Here is a 19,266-nt window from a genome sequence, read left to right on the forward strand (position 1 = left end):
GAACTTCAGGCACATAATTAAGGCCTTCTTGTTCCAGCAGGCTTTTGGGGAAAAAATGGTTTCGTTTTACTGTTTTCATTTTGTGCATAGTTTGTTTTTACGTATACCGCTTAGAAATGCCGATGGCCTTCCTTTTCAAGATCGCAATGTATCACTATGCAGCGATGTTTAGCTAGTGATACATTGCAATGTTGAAAAGCTGGTATCACCCAACCCTAGTAGAGAAGAACTGGAATACCACACCTTACCAAACATGATCTGGTAATTTTCTCCTCACTTTTGGAGTATTCTCTCTTTGAAACGATGATCTGCCGCAGCTTAGGTGGGCTCCAAAAGTTCAAAATTATTTAACCATTAAGGACGCTGCACACCTGGCATACACTTGCATTTTAACAATGAATGTTGACCAAAGTAAAGAAAAGAAAAGAAAAGAAAAAACTTACAGAAATCCAACTTGCATTTTGGGCTCTTCATTGCTGACAGCATCACTGTAAAGTGATTCTTCAATATCCTCATTCCTATGTGATAAGAGAAAAAGCAAATTAAAAACTAGCAGTAGAGCTGTATTTTCATTACCACAAATGACCTGAGCTATTCTGTATGAGCAATGCACATTTTACCTACTGCTTATTAAACTTCTTTATTTAGATTATGAACTTCCATCAAAAGTAAGATTTACATTTCAAAGGTATTATCAAACTCTATGGCAACCACTGCATGTTAACAAGAGATGGCTACGAGCATACATCTTGTGGTATATTGCCGAAAAGGAATGAATTAAATATTTACTTCCTATTATCACATGCTGCTATTCACCTTAAAAAACAATGAACTATAATTTTATTCTCAAGCATGCAAACCTGGACAGTTTTTTAACCATCACCAAATTTCTAGCTGCCTGGCATATTTTGAGCCCTTCAGAAAAGGGGTTTTAGTTGAATGGTATGGCCCGTGTTTTACATGCAGGATGTACCAGGTTCAATTCTCGGCAATTCCTAGTAGGGCTGGGAAAGACCTCCAAGTAATCACAGTCACTCCCTACTCATGAGTAGCACGTGAATAGCCAAAACAGATAAAGGCACCAACATTACCAGTATCATAGACAGATACTACAACTAACAGAGAGGCCTTTGTTTTAAAAGGGTGGTTCAAAAACAGGTGGGTGTTTAAAACCTGTTTTAAAATCTGCAACAAACCTCTGAAGGAGGGTGCTCTGTCCTCTGGGAGCCACCACTGAAAAGGCCCTGCTACTCATGCCTGACAAATGAACTGCCTTCACAGGCAGGCATACAAGGCATGAATCTATGCCCAAGCAAGTTCACAGGAGCACATGTGGTCCTTCAAATAACTGCTTAGTGCTTTAAAGGCTAAAACTTTGAACTGGACCTTGAAACACAACAGGAACCAATGGAACTAGTGAAGAATGGTGCGATATGATGTGATTGTCTTATCCTCCTTCCCATGGAGCAACCTAGCAGTAGTGTTGTGTAGTAATTGAGTATATCATCCATGTTATTCAAATTAAAAAGCATTTATTTATTTATTTATTTATTTATTTATTTATTTATTTGATTTATTCCACTCACCCCTTCCATCCCAAAGGAGCCTAATCCCAAACATATCTTAACTAGCTGGGGGGGGGGAAGGGAGTTTGCAAGACCCTAAACACTTATTAAGCAAGGAAAGAAAGAAAGAGCACAATAATCATCAAGCAGCCAGAGAACCAGGTAAAAAAATCTACCTAACTAAAATGTTTTATAGAATTAGCCATTAGTCAGTAGTGTATATATAAATAAGACTTTTTACCAAGTGTTTTTTGTTGCTTTTTAAGGGAAGGATGTTAAGCACAGTTCCAATTTACAACACATTTATACAACCTGACCTTTTGCTTAAAGCTTCAAACACGCCACTGTCACTAGCCAGTGAATAATTGGACAGACATGCTGAGACTCGCCTGGCTCTCCTCTCTGACCTTCTAGCACTATCTTCACGTAGGGTCACAGCTACAACATGGGGAAACAGCAAAGACAAGGTTCATTCATACATGATGATGATGATTATTTTGAAAAAGCACAACTCAATCCATACAAATGTTTTATATATCACTAAGGTTTATTCAAGTTTTAAGAAAGTGCCCTTAAGAAACAGAAGGCACTTCTTGGCCTGAACACAAGTTAACACTGAAGTCTCATTCATTTTAGCTGATCGTTAAATACATTCTCATTTATGTCTAGATTGTGTCACTTGCTTCTTTTGTGACGAGGCAAAGGCAATACTGTTCATGCAGTTTATTGAAAAAATGAGCAGACAGTTAAGAGACAATGTTGCGAAAACCAGAATAATATGTTCCATTTTCACTGGTGTAATTCACTGATATTTACTGTGGCCTTCAAGCCATACCATGACTATGCATGTGCTATAGATCAACTTGCTTCAAACAAGATTAAAGCAATCTAATATTACATGTCTTCATGTTATCAAGCTAATCATAAATTAAATGGGTATTTAGATACTTGCATAGTACAGGGTTTATTTTGAAGGTTCTGTGAATATAAATCATACCGTAATTGCTATGTACGTTCATGCTTAGTAATGGAACCTATAAACCATGGGTTAGAGCCATATTAAGCAAATTGGATGTACCGTATTTTTCGCTCTATAAGACGCACCAGACCACAAGACGCACCTAGTTTTTGGAGGAGGAAAACATGGGGGGGAAAATCAGAATCTCAGAAGCCAGAACAGCAAGAGGGATTGCTGCGCAGTGAAAGCAGCAATCCCTCTTGCTGTTCTGGCTTCTGGGATAGCTGTTCAGCCTGCATTCGCTCCATAAGACGCACACACATTTCCCCTTACTTTTTAGGAGGGGAAAAGTGAGTCTAATAGAGCAAAAAATACGGTAGTTCCTACTGAAATAAGAGAGATTTAAGGCAAGTCGTGACTAATTTATCCCATTGGTTTTCATGAAAGCTAAGTGCAAGTAGCTTAAGGTAGGAATCAACCTAGTATATACTTCCAAGTCCAAAATAGACTTTTAAAAATAAATAAAGCGGGGGGGGGGGGGACTGGAGCAAAAGCAAACAAATACGCAGTTAGACTTCATTTTTACTTGGAACTCAACATATATGAACAGCAGTACCATAACAGCTTTGCAGACATAAAGGACTATCAGCAATTATACGTGCACAACAGGCAGGATACATGAGGAGTTGATTTTTCAAATGGAAACTACGAAAATGTTCACTTGAGACAGGATACATACAAATAGAGACAGTTTATTTTTCTCAAAAGTCAGAAAAGTAGGAAAGCAGCTCAAAAGGTGGGCATTTGGTTTTATGCAGTTGTTTAGTGCATTTATGTCACGCCTTCCTTAAACTGTGACCCTCAAGGTAGATCTGTAGGGTTGCCAGGTGGTCACCATTTTGGGGATTGACCAAACCTGCTTAGTTTCAGCAAGGTAGTTGCAACATGTGCCCTCAAGACCATGCCCTCAGCAAAAAGTAGAAGCTCCAGTACCATTCTTGAATTTTATATACATGCAAAGGTGTTCCAAATAGTACCTTGAGATGTATATAACTGACTACACATAGCTTGGCTTGTATCTGTGCTGATAGACTATATTAACATATTCATATAAGATATACATGAGATTTAGACATCAGAGTCCTAGATGAGATTACTAGTTTATGGGCTGTAAATAACCTACCACTAAGCAACTAGTCTATGAGGCTAGTTGGTATACGTCAGCTATGTGTGACAAGAGAATATACTATGCATCTGATGTATGGATTTACTCAGTTGTGTGCAGCACAAGTATGTGCAATCTTAGTGGACCAAGGGAAACCTGCCCTGCAATATTCCAGTTAAAATAGTTGCAAGGAGGAGTAAAATGCAGCACCCAAGGAATCAAGGGGAAAGTATCAACAAATCAAAACAATAAATGTCCTTTGCTGCATCTTTTATTATTTTCCCAGTAAGTCCCACCACATGATCCTAGTAGACTAACAAGCCCTAGTAATTTATCTTATGCTTGTAATACTTTACAATTAATCTACACTATTCAGGTTAGCAGCATTTTTGAACCTGGAAACACAGTCCCCCTTTTGATCAGTTTCCTGGTGAACTGCCTTGACAATGGAGAACATTATGTTGCATGGACTCGCTCCAACCCACCAGAGGAAAGAACAAATCTGATTTTTCCAATCTTTGCAAAGTTCAAAGGAGCCGAAGAGAGCTTCACTACCTGAATTTATCTTTCCTATATGGTAATAAAGTTCTGCAAATTTATATATTTTTTACAAAATTGTAATGGACAAAGAAGTGCCTGTGTAGCCACAAAAAGCTGGCAGACTAAAAGACTCTTTCACTGACTACTGTACCTTGGAGGTCACCAAAAAGAAAAAAGATATACTGTGCTATATAACAGTAAATAATAATAATAAAGAATCAAGATGCAATATGAAAATGTTGCAAACATGTTATAAATGTTTCAGTTTAAGTTATTTTGCCTGATGCTTTCAAATGAATTAACAAGACAATGCCACTAAAATTAAAGCATGCCTTTTACTAAGTATTAGCAGAAACGCAGCTTGACCAAAAAAAAGGGCACAAGATTTGAAATATCATGCAGCAGGCAGACAAAACCTCTGAAATTTAGCATATTATAAAAAGGTAAAGGTAAAGTCTGACAGTTAAGTCCAGTCACAGACAACTCTGGGGTTGCGGCGCTCATCTCGCTTTACTGGCCAAGGGAGCCGACGTTTGTCCACAGATAGTTTTTCCGGGTCATGTGGCCAGCATGACTAAGCCGCTTCTGGCAAAACCAGAGCAGCGCACAGAAACGCCATTTACCTTCCCGCCAGAGTGATAGCTATTTATCCACTTGCACGTTGACGTGCTTTCAAAGTGCTAGGTGGGCAGGAGCCAGGACTGAGCAACGGGAGCTCACCCCGTCATGGGGATTTGAACTGCTGACATTCTGATCGGCAAGCCCTAGAGGCTCAGTGGTTTAGATCACAGCGCCACCCATGTCCCTTTGCATATTATAGTGTATAGTAATTATAGTATATAGTAATAGGAACTTAACTTGACAGTTCAGTGATCTGAAGTCCTTGTATAAAGATATACCCACAACCAGTTGTGACATGTCATATAGAGTAATTTGGTTTAATTATCATGAAGCCTGAGACATTAGTTAGTGGACAGAAAAACTACCATCAAGTTAAGTAATTTTAGTTACTAAAACTGTAGAAAGAGATTCACCAAGCAGTAAGAATGTGTGGTTACTTTAACAGCTTTTGAAGTATTGCTATTTTTTGGGTTTAAAATACTTTGATGGCAGTTTTTAAAAAATCCTTCCAAAAATAAGGAAATAGTAAATCCTCACCCACAATTTACCAGGCATGTAGAAGACAGCAATTTAAGCTGCAAACACAGAACATTATTACAGTAGTCAATAGTGGCTATTAAATAGAAAATAATTCAGTTAATACTGCAGCAACATGAATGGACTATAATGGTTACAGATATGATTTTTTTTGGATGAAATCAAGGAGCACATATTCCACCCTCCCAACATGCACGCAATACAGAACAAAAACAAACAAACAAACAACACACAAGCACACACACACTGGGCTTTACAGGCAGGAAGAAAAAAAACCCACCACAAGAAGAAATTCTAAGTTCACTTACAGCAAATTTTTCTGTTGTGCCACGTGAGAAACAAAATACAAGAATAATTTAAGTAAATAGTGAAATCAGTTGGTCAAACCTGTAATTTTTGTTAAAAATGAACCATTATTTAAGAACAAACTGAAACTGTGATTCAAGAAAATAGCCAGCATTGGGGTGGGAAGTTTAAATTCAATAATGTTTTCCAAAGCTTGTTATTTGGATCTTAACAGTCCAGGGTAAAAACAATACCAAAACAAACAAGCCTATGGCTTGCCACCAAGCAAGAATGCTGCTCTTTACCTTATCAAATGCAGCCTTTTTGCACAGCAAGGTGTCAATACTAGATGCTTTAGGGGCTGCATAAATCTGTGCTGGAGTAAGATTCCTAGCTTTGCTTGGCCTGCAGAGAGTGAACTCCTGGTATAAACTAAACCTTACTTGGCTAGGCCACGTAGCAGCGATAAAAATGTCCCTTTTGTTGCACTTCCTCTTCCTGACATTTCCATCCATTGTTGGTAAAACCTCTAAATGGTTGTAAAAAATCCCAAGTGAACTAACTGAACAACACTTTACTAGTATAAAAAGAGGGGTCCTGGGAGCTCTTAATCTCAAACTGCTCTATGAAACATGCCAAGTTAAACAATTTGTTTGTACAAATAATAAAGGTGGATTTGGCAGCTATTAAATTGGATCACTACTGGTAGCATCATATAAAGGTAAAAAGGTAAAGGGGGCCCCCTGATCATTAGGTCCAGTCGTGACCGACTCTGGGGTTGCGGCGCTCATCTTGCTTTATTGGCCAAGGGAGCCAGCGTACAGCTTCCGGGTCATGTGGCCAGCATGACTAAGCTGCTTCTGGCGAACCAGAGCAGCGCACGGAAACGCCGTTCACCTTCCCACCAGAGCGGTACCTATTTATCTACTTGCACTTTGATGTGCTTTCAAACTGCTAGGTTAGCAGGAGCAGGGACTGAGCAACGGGAGCTCACCCCGCCGCGGGGATGCGAACCGTGGACCTTCTGATTGGCAAGTCCTAGGCTCTGTGGTTTAACCCACAGCGCCACCCATGTCCTGGGAGCATCATATAGGTCTCTCTTTTTCGGGGGTGGGGGGAACGCTACAGGAAGGCTGTGGCAAATAGAGAACCCTTTTTTTGTGGGCAAAGTTTGGGAGGGAATTGGCTACATATTTCAGTAACTCCACTCTTACCTTTCCTAGACCAGTCCCAGGTGTGGACAAATGCAGGCAGCACAGGAAATAGAAACCAAAGGGGAATACAGAATATGAGGGGCTTTTTTTGGAAAATGGACATATATTGTCCAAGAGCAGTTTATGGCCAGATTAAGTGCAATACAAGCTAATTGGCTGGAGCAAATGCAAGTTTAAACATCTGGCCAAAACCTGATGAGGCTGGAGGAAGTCCCCAGAAGCCTGGCATTCTTTGAATGCATCTGTGTCAATAGAGAGACTAATTTGACTGGACAACCTTCAGAATGTACATCACTATTTATGCTGAAGAACTGGTAGCCTAAAGTGTGGTTCATAGCTCTAGCAGAAAAGCTAAGGCATAAGAATTGAGAACTGAGGGAAGCAAAATAGGAAGATACTTTATAGCTAAATGGAGCCACCTTATAACACTAGTGGCTTGACAAGGTGGAATAGTCAAGCCACCATAAACCTTATGGAAGAATTCACTACTATGGTATATCTGGTTCTGAATGTCATGATTTATGGATGGAGACTGGTTCAGGAAAGAGGACACTATATGCTCTGACCTGACTATATGCATGTTAGACCTGCACCAAGTTGTATTGTTAATCCTTAATTTGCCGTTTTCGATTGGAATGATACTATGTAGATGTGCATGCACGTTTAACTTAGAAAACTCAGTAAACAATGATAATTCAGGGGAATCCGAGGTATACAAAGTACTTAAGGTACATGGGGGGGGGGGGAGGTAACTTTAAAAAATAATAAGATAAAATAGAACTAGAAAATAGGATTGCGTGTTTAAAGTGGACCACAAAAGGATGAATCAGGATGATAGTTCACCAGCGTGTGTGAAATGTTTTTACTAGGAGATGCAGCAGCGAAGGTCACAGAAGAGGCAATAACCTGGATGTGCACAGAAGACTTGGAATCAAAGATGGCTATCAGAAGAATGCAGACTTGGAACTGAGAAGTAAAATCCACATGTATTCCACGTGTACTCAGGTGGAAATATGAGGCTCTGCATTTATTACATACAATTTTATTCAGCTCTAGAAATAATGCAATATTGAAAAGAATATAGGGAAGACCTACAACAGGCAAGACTTGAAGAGATTTTAGAAAGTACAGTGGTACCTTGGGTTACATACGCTTCAGGTTACAGACTCTGCTAACCCAGAAATAGTACCTTGGGTTAAGAACTTTGCTTTAGGATGAGAACAGAAATCGTGCTCCGGCAACACAGCAGCAGCAGGAGGCCCCATTAGCTAAAGTGGCGCTTCAGGTTAAGAACAGTTTCAGGTTAAAAACAGACCTCCGGAACGAATTAAGTACGTAACCAGAGGTACCACTGTATTCAGCTGAATGCACTTGAAAACTGTGCGTATTGAAATAACCTGGTAAGCAAAGTTTCTACTTGCAGAAAGGTTTCTAATTGAAAAGTCCAATTTTTGTGCTAATACCAACATGCAAAGAAATACTGTGCGAGACTTGCATGTGTGATCCTGCACTCAACCCTGGTTTAGCCCTTCAGTCAAACACAGCTTTAATTTTATTTGAATTTGGGCTGCTATTCACTTTGTTGTGAAGAAGAAAGACCCTAATAACACGAAAAACACTTTGAAAAACCATTCTTTCAAGATCTGAAAGACAAGACATGACAAAAGTTTTTCGAGGATGACTTTGGTAGGTATTATGCATCATGGCCAGCCCACTTGTGATCCTCTCTTCCAGTACATGAATCCGGAAGATTTGAAACTGTCAAATTCATAACAAGGCACCATGGAGTAAAAAAGACCAAGCAACAACAATTTGCCTTCCTCCAAACGTATTACCGTAATTCCATGTTAATTAACAAGCTTTATAGCAGGAACACTAACTGATCAGATTTCACTAATACTTTTTTCCATATTCATAGAGAAAAACACAAATTAGTTACAGCAAAATAAAGGGCAGTTTTGAGATTGCTGTATAAATATATTCACAAACCACCTAGGCAACTTAATTAATTCCTGCCACTGCAGTTATTTAAATTTACGAAACTCACTTATGGCATAAGCATATCATGCATTTTAGGGTTTTGAGAATCAACAAAACAAAAGGTTGAAAGCCAAAAACTTACCTCCAGAGGTTGGAACATTTGTCAGTTGCAGTCCTGCATCTCGAAGTCCTTCACTGCCTGTAGAATATTCAAGAGCCTTGGATGAAACAGTTTCTTGTGCTTTGTCTTCACCCAAAATAGAGGCCTGAGCTCTGAGCATTTCTAAGGCACCTGTTCCCATCATTTCCTCATATCCTTCTGACTGCTGGGCCAATGGAGAATCCCGAGAAGGAGGTAGGAAGGGGGTATCCAGGGGAGAACTTGGTGGCGATAGTGAGGACAGAGAAGACCGTGAGGACAGAGATGCTAAAGATAAAGGCGTGTCCAATGATCTCCTTTGCTTACTGCAGCTAGAATGTCCAATAGTTTCAATATACTGTACATCTTTACTGTGAGAATCAACAGGAACTGGGTCATATCGCATAAGCTGCCCATACTCTGTAGCACTGTCCGATTTCTCATATTGAGGAACACCATAGATGTCTGTGAAGCTGACAGAACTGAGAGAGCCCCTGCTGGACGCCAAAGATCCACGGCTGGATGCCAATGACCCCCGACTACTTCCAGATGATATTGTTAGAGTGCTGGCAGACAAGCTAGAAGACAAAAATGCATTTGTAAATGTCTGAACAAATGCTAAACACAATGGGTTGGTTCAGACAGCCCTTGGTACACAAGCTCCTTTGTTCCTGGCCTCCCACACCTCTCTTTCGTAGCAAGCCATCCTTTGCCATTACATCTGCACTAGCAGCCTATGGTTTGTGTTTGAGCCCTCCCCCCCACCCCCATATACATTTTTCCTGCTTGAAATGCTAGTTGCATGGCAAGTGAAAACCAAGCGTCCCAATTTGAATAGAATGACTAAGTTCAGTAGTTCCAAGCTGAAAGAAGTAGAGTGCCTTAGAGTAGGATTGAAAATATAAGCCTGAAGTTTGATTTTACATGCAAACTGAGTCAATGGAATCTGTATTGTTTTCTCAGCTTTATTTTCAACTGTATTCATTTCTTCACTTTCTGTTACTTTCAGATTGGTTTCTTAACAGGATCTCTGTTATAAAAAGTTACCAGTACTTCAAATATCTGTCATCAATTTCCCACAAGAAATTCAGTCTTTATTAAGTTTCAAAGTCTGTAACTAAGTAAAGTCTGGTGCAAAATTGAATGCCTGTATTACTTAATAAATGCTTACAATAGCAAAAAAAATATTATTGCTTTTGATTTAATTAACTGGCAGATGAGAAATATTAATCAGTTACACATAATCATCAGTCATTGTCGTCTTCTAATCAAATATAAAGCTAACCCTCAAGATTTAGGAAATTGGCCAACAGGCTACCAAGTTTGTATCATTACTATGTTGATCTGTATTTTGAAACTTAAGAGTACTTTCTGGATTTTTGGAGTTAAAAATAAAATAATATTCCTAATCTACTGAAATGGCAATATGCTAGCAATATATAGCTAAAAGTAAAGGTAACCTGTTCGGTCTCATTTAGAGTACGAGACTATGAGACTATATCTAGGTCAATTTTACTTTTTTGGAAAGCCAACTGTCGTGATTTGCCATAAACACAAGAATCAATTTCTCTGAAGAACTAACCTCTTCAACTGCGAACATAAATAGGATGTTAAACGAGTTGCTTCTTCCAACTGCATGAGCAGACAGTTCTTCTTTTCTTGCAACAGTATCCTATAATAGAATAAACTAGTATTCTTACATTGCAATGACAGTAAAAATAAAAAAACAACGTTCTATTTAGTGACAGATAAAATATTAGCTTGACAGATAAAATACTAGCAAGCAAGCAAACAAACAATAACTGCAACTGGCATTACTCACATAGTATTTACCTCAATAGTTGAATTAAAGGTAAAGGGACCCCTGACCATTAGGTCCAGTCGTGACCGACTCCAGGGTTGCGCGCTCATCTCGCTCTATGGGCCGAAGGAGCCGGCGTTTGTCCGCAGACAGCTTCCAGGTCATGTGGCCAGCATGACTAAGCCGCTTCTGGCGAACCAGAGCAGCACACGGACACGCTGTTTACCTTCCCGTGGAGCGGTACCTATTTGTCTACTTGCACTTTGACATGCTTTCGAACTGCTAGGTTGGCAGGAGCAGGGACAGAGCAATGGGAGTTCACCCCGTCACGGGGATTTGAACCGCGGACCTTCTGATCGGCAAGTCCTAGGCTCTGGGGTTTAACCCACAGAGCCACCCGCGTCCCTGCATAGTTGAATTAGACTGGTACTATGTCAGTTAGTTAAACCAGCTCTGGAGACTTAAGAAAATGTGGCATAGCAAATAAGAGCTAAGTAGGATTTGTTAAGAAGCACAAGTATCCACTATTTTAGTATAGCCTCCTCACTTCATTACTATCCCAATGTGTCTGTTATATACCCCATCTAACAAAATAATTAAATCCTTAAACCTTTCGGCTGCACCATGAGAAGAAGTGTCCCGAGCCTGCTGGATTTCATCCTCCAACCTCCTCTTTTCCTCCTCTAAACGATCTATGTCTTCCGGGGACCTCTGCTGCTGGCTTATGACCTGCAGTTCTTGTAGGAGAGCTTCTTTCTCTTTGATGAGCTGAAGATGGTCTCTGTCCGCTTCCACCATCCCTGGCCAAGACTCATGATCATGCAGAGCCAACTGTTGCTGGATACTAAAAACCCTTCATTACAAAGGACCACCAAGAAATTACTAACTTAGAAGGAAAAGGAAGGAAAATCTCTACAGTATAGTTATGAAAGTCCTTAAAATATACATCACACATGTATCATCTGCTATCATAAGCTTCTGGAAAACCCAGGATAAGCTTGAAGAATACTGTTCCATATACTCGGATGCATTAGGTGCTCCTGGTTAAAAAGCACTCTCATAACTTTACTACTGCAGGATCATCTATATCAATCCTTCCAAAGCAGCTTCAAAAGTATGCATTACTGCAAATTCCACTTCTTTGCAGTAGGCTCTTTGTCTTTTAATACCGTACGTGTTCATAAAAATATTCTTACTTTGGAACCTTCTGAAAAAATGTTATTATTTTGACAGAAAGAAATGTAAAATCAGGGGAAATATTTGCATCTATCATCCACAAAAATATTTGTTACGCATCCCATGAAAAAGACTTGCGAACATGAATTTGTACTATCATGGTGCAGGGGGAGAAAAAAGGAAAAACACCGATATAGAATTTCTATTATCCTGAGTGACATTTTCCACCAGGAAAGTTGTCTGAAGACTAACTACATCCCAAAATGGAAAATGAAATGTAACACAATTTTGAACTCAAAACAAAAAACAGTAAAATTAAGTTTCAAGACTACCACCTCAGTTAAATATATCAGGACTTCATTCAAATTAATAATATTTGCTGTAATAAATAAATAACTGCATTTGTTTAGAACTGCTAAAACGATCATGGGACAGAACACCTAAGAAAATGCACACTGTCCAAACAGCTTACTATCTACTACAGAATTTTTTTTTATCCTTGGTATACTAAATGATTACGTCTATTATTTTAGATTCCTTGACATTGTTTACAGTAAAGGACAATAAATACTGCATGAATTCTTAGCATGGTCTCTAATGAAAAAGCACACACACAAAAATTTCTATTTTGTGGAAGAATTTTCTCAACTCCAATGGTGACACATATACTTTGCTTTCTCATCACTTTGGATAAACAGGAGCCTGACAAAAGTATTTTTAATGTACTGCAACATGTTAATTTAGTAGCTTGTAGATTTAAACCAAACGCAGCACATTCCTACACCCACACTGTGTAGCTGCAATAGATGTTTCATTAGCAAAGTGAGGTTGAACACAGAAATATTTTGTGGAGACAAAAGCCGTACAGAAATGCCAGCAAGCTAAGGGGAAGGAATGCATGATAAATGAAGAATGTGACCACAGAGATAACTGGTAGAAGCAAATGTGCTCTGAGTTCTTACCTAAACATGGTTTTAAATACAGTTACTATATATTTGATACAAAAAGCTACAGCTTTTCTGAAAAGGAGAGATTTATGTACTAATTCCAATTATTATTTTATTGCATGCCTACAATAAATGATCTTGGTCCAATTTTTAGATGTGTTCCCCACTTTTACATGGAGTTTCCTGTGTTCTCCTACCCAAGAAACTAACTGGCTCCACATCTATTTCAGCAACAGGTGATGTCAAGACAATTCCTTTTGTCCTGTGTTAGTCTACTGTGTTAAATCATAAAAAAACGTGCAGTGCTTCTCTGATTTGCCAATCCTTGATGGGAAACACTAACTGCACATTTCATTAAACAACTACTCTAATACTTAGGCACAAAGTTGCAGACACAAACTTTTAGATGTGACTTACATCTATATTCAATGGGTGTGAAACTACTAGTGATAATATTCAAGGCCCATTTGACAACCTGCCCCACTCTAGATGCTCAGACCTAGAGTTCAACTAAATGACCTGGCAACTATAAATGGTGTTGGAAATCAGTTATGTTAAGTGACCTTTGAACTAAAGTGGCTAACTATAAGCTAACAAACCTTGGTTAATGAGCAACCTTTAACCAAACTTAATAATTACAGATGTGTGAATGTAACCCAGCAACTTAATGTTAAGCCATGGTTTAATAAACTATAGTTTAGTTTCCTGTGAGAGCCAGACCACTGATTCATTTAAGAATTGAGCACCATCTAGTTAGCACTGGTGATCAACATTGCAAGTTATGCATACTTACTTCTTTCTGGCCTCTTCATATTGCCAGCTCAATTTTATTTTGTCAGCACGTCTTTTGTCATCAAATCCAAACTTTTGAAAGGCAAGAAAAATGACAAAATTAGCATTGCATTAGAAAATAGTAACACTGTGAGGAGAAATGTAACTTCAACATCAACACCTAACCAGGAGTGCTTACTGGGATAGGGCAGGGCAGGGCAGTGGCAAAGTCAGGGCTGCACAGCAGCGCCAATGGAACCAATTCAACACTCTTGCATGGCACCCAACCTTAACATTGTCACCCTGCACTGATAAGCAAAACAGCACTGACTCACTGTACCAGCCACTTCTGTCCCAAATCTAGTCCAAAACTGTTTTGAAGCTATTATCATTTTGTTCATGATACAGTATCTTGGATCCCAAGTATAAATGGCTATAGTTATTTACTATATCTAATCTAGAACCCTGAATTCATGCTAAACTATGTTTAAAATACCATATAAACTTTTAGAAAAATACATAGTTTGCTACAGAATGACATTTTCTTTATAATATCGAAACTCACGAGTACAAACCTATGCCAATGTACATTGGTTCTGAATACCTCATTCTCACTAATTTCAATTAAATTAATGACTACACAGGCAACTGTTAGACTTCATATTTAACTTCTTTGTTTGAGGCTCTAGACCTTTCTCAAGTAAAGATTGTTTCTGTGATTGATTGAAAATTCTATGAGCACAAAGGGAATTTAATTCTTACGTAATATGATTGCTTCTTAAATCGAGCAATTCAGCCATTATACATACCATGCTGGAGATAGTTGCCCATTCCTGCAACAGAGAAAAATGATAGACAGAAAATATACTTTGGAACAAACACAGAAAAATGGTAGAAATTTCATATGCTTTGTAGAGTGAAAAAATGTATGCAAGGTTTAAATAGCTAATGCATATCTCAACCAGAAAAATAGATTCTAATGTAATGCCTTAATGAAATGCAATATGTTAAGAGATTTCTTCAGTTTAGCTGGATTTGCTAAACAGTCTCACTAACCTATAAAGTGGAAATCAACAGTATGGTTTAGAACAGTGCTACATTATTATATTATATCATATTATATTACATTACATTATTCAACCCCATTCTTTTGCTTCAATAAAAGGTAAAAAGCCCATAATGCAATTATATGCATTGGGTGCATATTAAATCTTATCTTTGATTAAATCTTCTTTTGAACTGAATTGGGAAAATATATTTAAACGCTGTCACTTTGCAGTACAACAAAAGTTACTGCTTTTTCATAGCAAACATATTTAAATAAAAATATTTGCATACCTCTCCGATGATATCAGTTTGAGAACAAGCATCAGAGTAGTGTTGAGGTAAACTGGAGTCACTAAGTGGGCTAGAATTATGATGAAGATCCTGCAGAGATTCTGTAATACAACAGCTATTCCTGAATCCATCTGTCAGCTTGGCCAGACTCTTAAAAAAAGAACATTAAGGAAAGCATCTTATAAAAGAATCTATTTGCAGTTTAATCATCCCTTTTAAAACAAGTCACTAATAGCCCATGGATTTCTGTTACTAGTTTATGACAGGAAAGATCATCATATAGAATGGAATCATGACTTGCATAGAAAGCTTTTTTAAATGAGCTTATCTATACAAAAATAAAAGTTTAACGTGATGCATATAGCAACAGGAAAACATTGTAAAATGTATGTAGTCTAGACAGACTTAAAAAATAGCTAGTATTAAGTAGTCCTCAAGACTGTGTACATGAGGAGCTTTAATTCCGTTGAGTAATATATAAGGAACAATTTTTTAATGCTGTAAACATCTGTGTTACTTTACATAACTCAGATCTTAGCTTGAAGCAGCTGCCATCCAGGAGGGCAGATCAGAATGGCAAACGGTAGTGTTCAACAGATACCGTAGAACTATTTGTTGGAAAAGCTAACATTTTCTTTCAGTATCTCCTAGGAAAAGCATTTCAGCCTCCCCCAAATGGTCTGACAATTGGGAAGGTGTTTTCATACTGTAAGTTAAGTTTCACTTTTAGTGGGGAGTTATCTGACTAAGTATTTCTCCCCTCCCATTATGTTCTGACACCTTGTCACGTCAAGCAAACAGAAGGGATTATTCATTAAACAATTATGTCAGTTAATCCAAAGATGATTTCACTGGAAAACCAGTCTAAGCAGCTAGTGAAAGGCTCCCAACACAATATAAATCCAGCATTTAGCAAAGTATCACTTACAGTTCAGTTTAGCTACATCCATTTATTGCAACTCTCTAGCTACTCCTTTTTTTTTTTTTACTGTAACAATATAATATTTCCAAAATAAAATCTCATACACTAACAATTTGAGTATATAGAGGACTTGATTCCTGACAGGACACAAAAACAAATTCTCAAGCAATTTGAATTCTTCTTTAAAGTTTCCTTATAAAAATGATATTTTTTCACATCAATAACATTGTTTTAGTCACCATACCCTATTTAGGCCTGACTAACTCTTTCTGTCCTTTTACCTATATATGGACCAACTGTCAACAAATTTTCCATCAGCTAAGTTTTCCAACACCTACACAAATATGAGTCATGCTCATCTAATCCAAGTCCATCAACTAAAAAGGGGATGTTAAGGTGAGTATTTACTTCTTCTGGAAATAACCCCATCCCTGGCCATTTAAATTGTCTCTGAAGACAACCTTGAGTGTTTTAATGGAGCATAGATACATAAATAAATGACTTTCCATTGTGTCAAGTGATACCAGGCGAGATTGTTGCAAAATATAGGGCTGAGAAAAGCCAAGGGTGCATTTTGGGATTCTACTAAAAGTCTGAGCACCTGAAAGCCTGTAGCCTTTCCTCCTGCATGTTTTTTGCTTAATGATAACTGGACCTTGTCTGGCTGTGAGGAGCATGTGTGATCTCAATATTGGTTTGCTACCCCCACCCCCCAATTTAACTTCCATATACAGTGGTACCTCGGGTTACATACGCTTCAGGTTACAGACTCAGCTAACCCAGAAATAGTACCTCGGGTTAAGAACTTTGCTTCAGGATAAGAACAGAAATCGTGCTCCAGCAGCGCAGCAGCAGCAGGAGGCCCCATTAGCTAAAGTGGTGCTTCAGGTTAAGAACGGTTTCAGGTTAAGAACGGACCTCCGGAACGAATTAAGTATTTAACCCGAGGTACCACTGTACAATACAAACACTGAAGAACAGGAGTCAGTTGAAGAGGAAACACTGATGTGATTAATCTTACATTACATTACAAGGAAATGGAACAAACTATGGACCTTTCATATATCAAAACATGGTAAATCCTTAAATGGTAAAAATGAGAAACGCATTTCCATAAAATACGTTACTGACCAACTATGTATGCATGAAGTAGTGTTCTGACTTGGTATAAATTCCCAGTCTTGTATAAGACAACAAATGTCATTAATAAGTAACTGACAGCTTCTTACCTGCATCAAGTCTTGCCTCTCTCTCTCACCCATACAAATAGCCTTCCTGATGCTTCGAAGCTCATTCATTATTGCTTGGGCTTCATCCAATTTGTAATTCATATGGGCATTTGACATCTTACGGTCAATCCTGTTATACAAACAAGTAGCAGAAAAGTTACCCATTTCTGGTAATATACAAACTGAAATCAATCTTAATGCTCAAGGTGGGGGGAGGGGGGACTGGCCTTCTAGATAATGGCCAGAGAACAGAGAGTACAGGTGTCAAGTAAAGGGAGGGTTCCTACAGGGAACAATTCAGGAGGAGGAGCTTCCCAAATTAAACACTGTGTGTTGACTGTAACATTCTCATAGGAAATGTTACAATTATTTGGAGAATTGTTGGTAAGCACAAACATCAGCAAAGTGCTATTATGAACAACATTCATTACTTTACTATCTACACCAGCAAGAATTAGGGCAAAACACCCCATCCTGCTTCATTTGAACTCACTCTTGTAATGTCTCTACGCCTCTCTCTTTGTACTGTAGTTCTTGCTTCATCTGCGTTAATTCCCGCTTCAACCTAGAAAGCTGGAGACCAAAAAAAATTTAAGAGAATAGTATGCACTGGAAACATACTACTACTGCTGCAATTGTTCCCTTCATGGTACTTTCTCCATTTCACTGGTTACAGTGGGTTTCTAAATCCTAGTTTATTGGGATACCATTAATCAGAACTTCTGGTCCAGAAGTAATGGCTAATTGTAGTTTCCTAGTTTCCTTCTTCCCTTTCACAAAGGTAAGAGAAAAGCAAGTGAACACAGCTCATGCACATCCTAGCTTACAGCACAATCCTAACCAGGTGCAGTAAGTCCTACTGAATACAATGGTGTTTACTCCTAGGGAAGTGGGGTTAGGATTGCCACCTTATTAAGGCAGGAATTGATTTTAGAAAGGTAGCCATATACCAACCAAATATTCCAGGTTGTTCAAGCATAAAGAAAAGTAACTGAGGACGAGGACTATGCATGTCGTTTTATCTATGTCTCTGTGTCTTCAGTTCTTTGTTTTACTATATTCATAATCGTGCTGTAAAAATGTTCCATGTACTTGACTCAATAGTTTCTTTAGTAGTTTATTTGTGGACAAAATCATTCACCAAATGCCACTGAAACAGTGCATCCAAGTTACGCAGGCAATATAATGGCTCCATGCCCTCTGTTCTTGTGGCTCCCAAGTCAAATTTAAACTTTATTTGTGACTTTTGTACTAATGTTTAATTAGGGTTTTCTAATCCCTAATTATAACATACATTCAGAAGGGGGGTGGGGGAGAGAGAGAGGGTAGGAAGATTCAATCCTGCAGGAAAGGCACTTGCAAAGGATTGCCTGCACCCAGGACAATTGAATGTGCTGAGTGAATGGAGAATTCAATCCTGCAGGGTGCAGCTTTGCAAATGCATTCCTGATGGGGTCTGCAACCTTCCCACCAGATGTCACAACACCTCCAAGCAGCCCAACCCAGGGCTGTCTTGACCCAACTCAGGTCAAGCCTTGATCCCTCTGAATCAGCCCAATATGGTTTGGGGTTCAGGTTATGGCTAAATCCAGTGCACAGTCCAAGCTACTAAGCTGCAGTGATACCATGTTTGGTCAAAGTACGAAAGCAAATAACAGACAACTTGTCAAGTATGAAGCAAATGGGAAGGGCGAGGGCAAGTCACTATTTTTTGGTATAACTGATTTAACAGAATTGGCAAGATAATTGGAGAAGCTATGGTCTATTACATTGTGCTAAAGAAATTTCTACGTCTATAACTATGTTTTTATTTTGCTATAATTTTACCACTATAAATAGTAAAGAACTTAGGAAAACACCAACTGATCTCAGGAAGACTACTTAAAAAGTTAAATTTTTCTATGTATACACACAGAACAAATACCCCTGATTAAGTTTTGTTTTTAGGACTGGTCACATAAAAAATAGCTAACTCAAATGCATCCACCCTTTAAAAAGATATATTTCATTATCCAGAGTCTTTGGAAAGTTGATAACCATTCTCTCAATATAGGTGAATGAAAAGAACTTGCAATTTA

At 38.4% G+C, this 19,266-nt stretch overlaps 1 protein-coding gene across 4 annotated transcripts in view; it reads right to left on the reverse strand.

Annotated features, from left to right (window-relative positions):
* WWC3 (WWC family member 3) overlaps positions 1-19,266 on the reverse strand; it is a 57,818-nt gene that overhangs the window by 13,122 nt on the left and 25,430 nt on the right. For 2 of the 4 annotated variants that reach the window (XM_083437433.1, XM_083437434.1), the window contains exons 5-14: positions 17,682-17,761; positions 17,189-17,318; positions 15,038-15,187; positions 14,509-14,532; positions 13,722-13,792; positions 11,416-11,658; positions 10,587-10,676; positions 9,008-9,582; positions 1,955-2,003; positions 444-518 (exon numbers count right to left, since the gene is read on the reverse strand). In XM_083437433.1, the coding sequence (XP_083293559.1) occupies positions 444-518; positions 1,955-2,003; positions 9,008-9,582; positions 10,587-10,676; positions 11,416-11,658; positions 13,722-13,792; positions 14,509-14,532; positions 15,038-15,187; positions 17,189-17,318; positions 17,682-17,761 (1,487 nt within the window). Of the gene's footprint in view, positions 1-443; positions 519-1,882; positions 2,004-9,007; positions 9,583-10,586; positions 10,677-11,415; positions 11,659-13,721; positions 13,793-14,508; positions 14,533-15,037; positions 15,188-17,188; positions 17,319-17,681; positions 17,762-19,266 lie in introns of all 4 variants that reach the window. The other 2 variants (XM_083437431.1, XM_083437432.1) reach the window with 1 other exon arrangement.

The sequence above is a fragment of the Podarcis tiliguerta genome (assembly GCF_965153285.1).
Source record: "Podarcis tiliguerta genome assembly, chromosome: 4".
In the NCBI taxonomy this organism is placed as follows: Eukaryota; Metazoa; Chordata; class Lepidosauria; order Squamata; family Lacertidae; genus Podarcis; species Podarcis tiliguerta.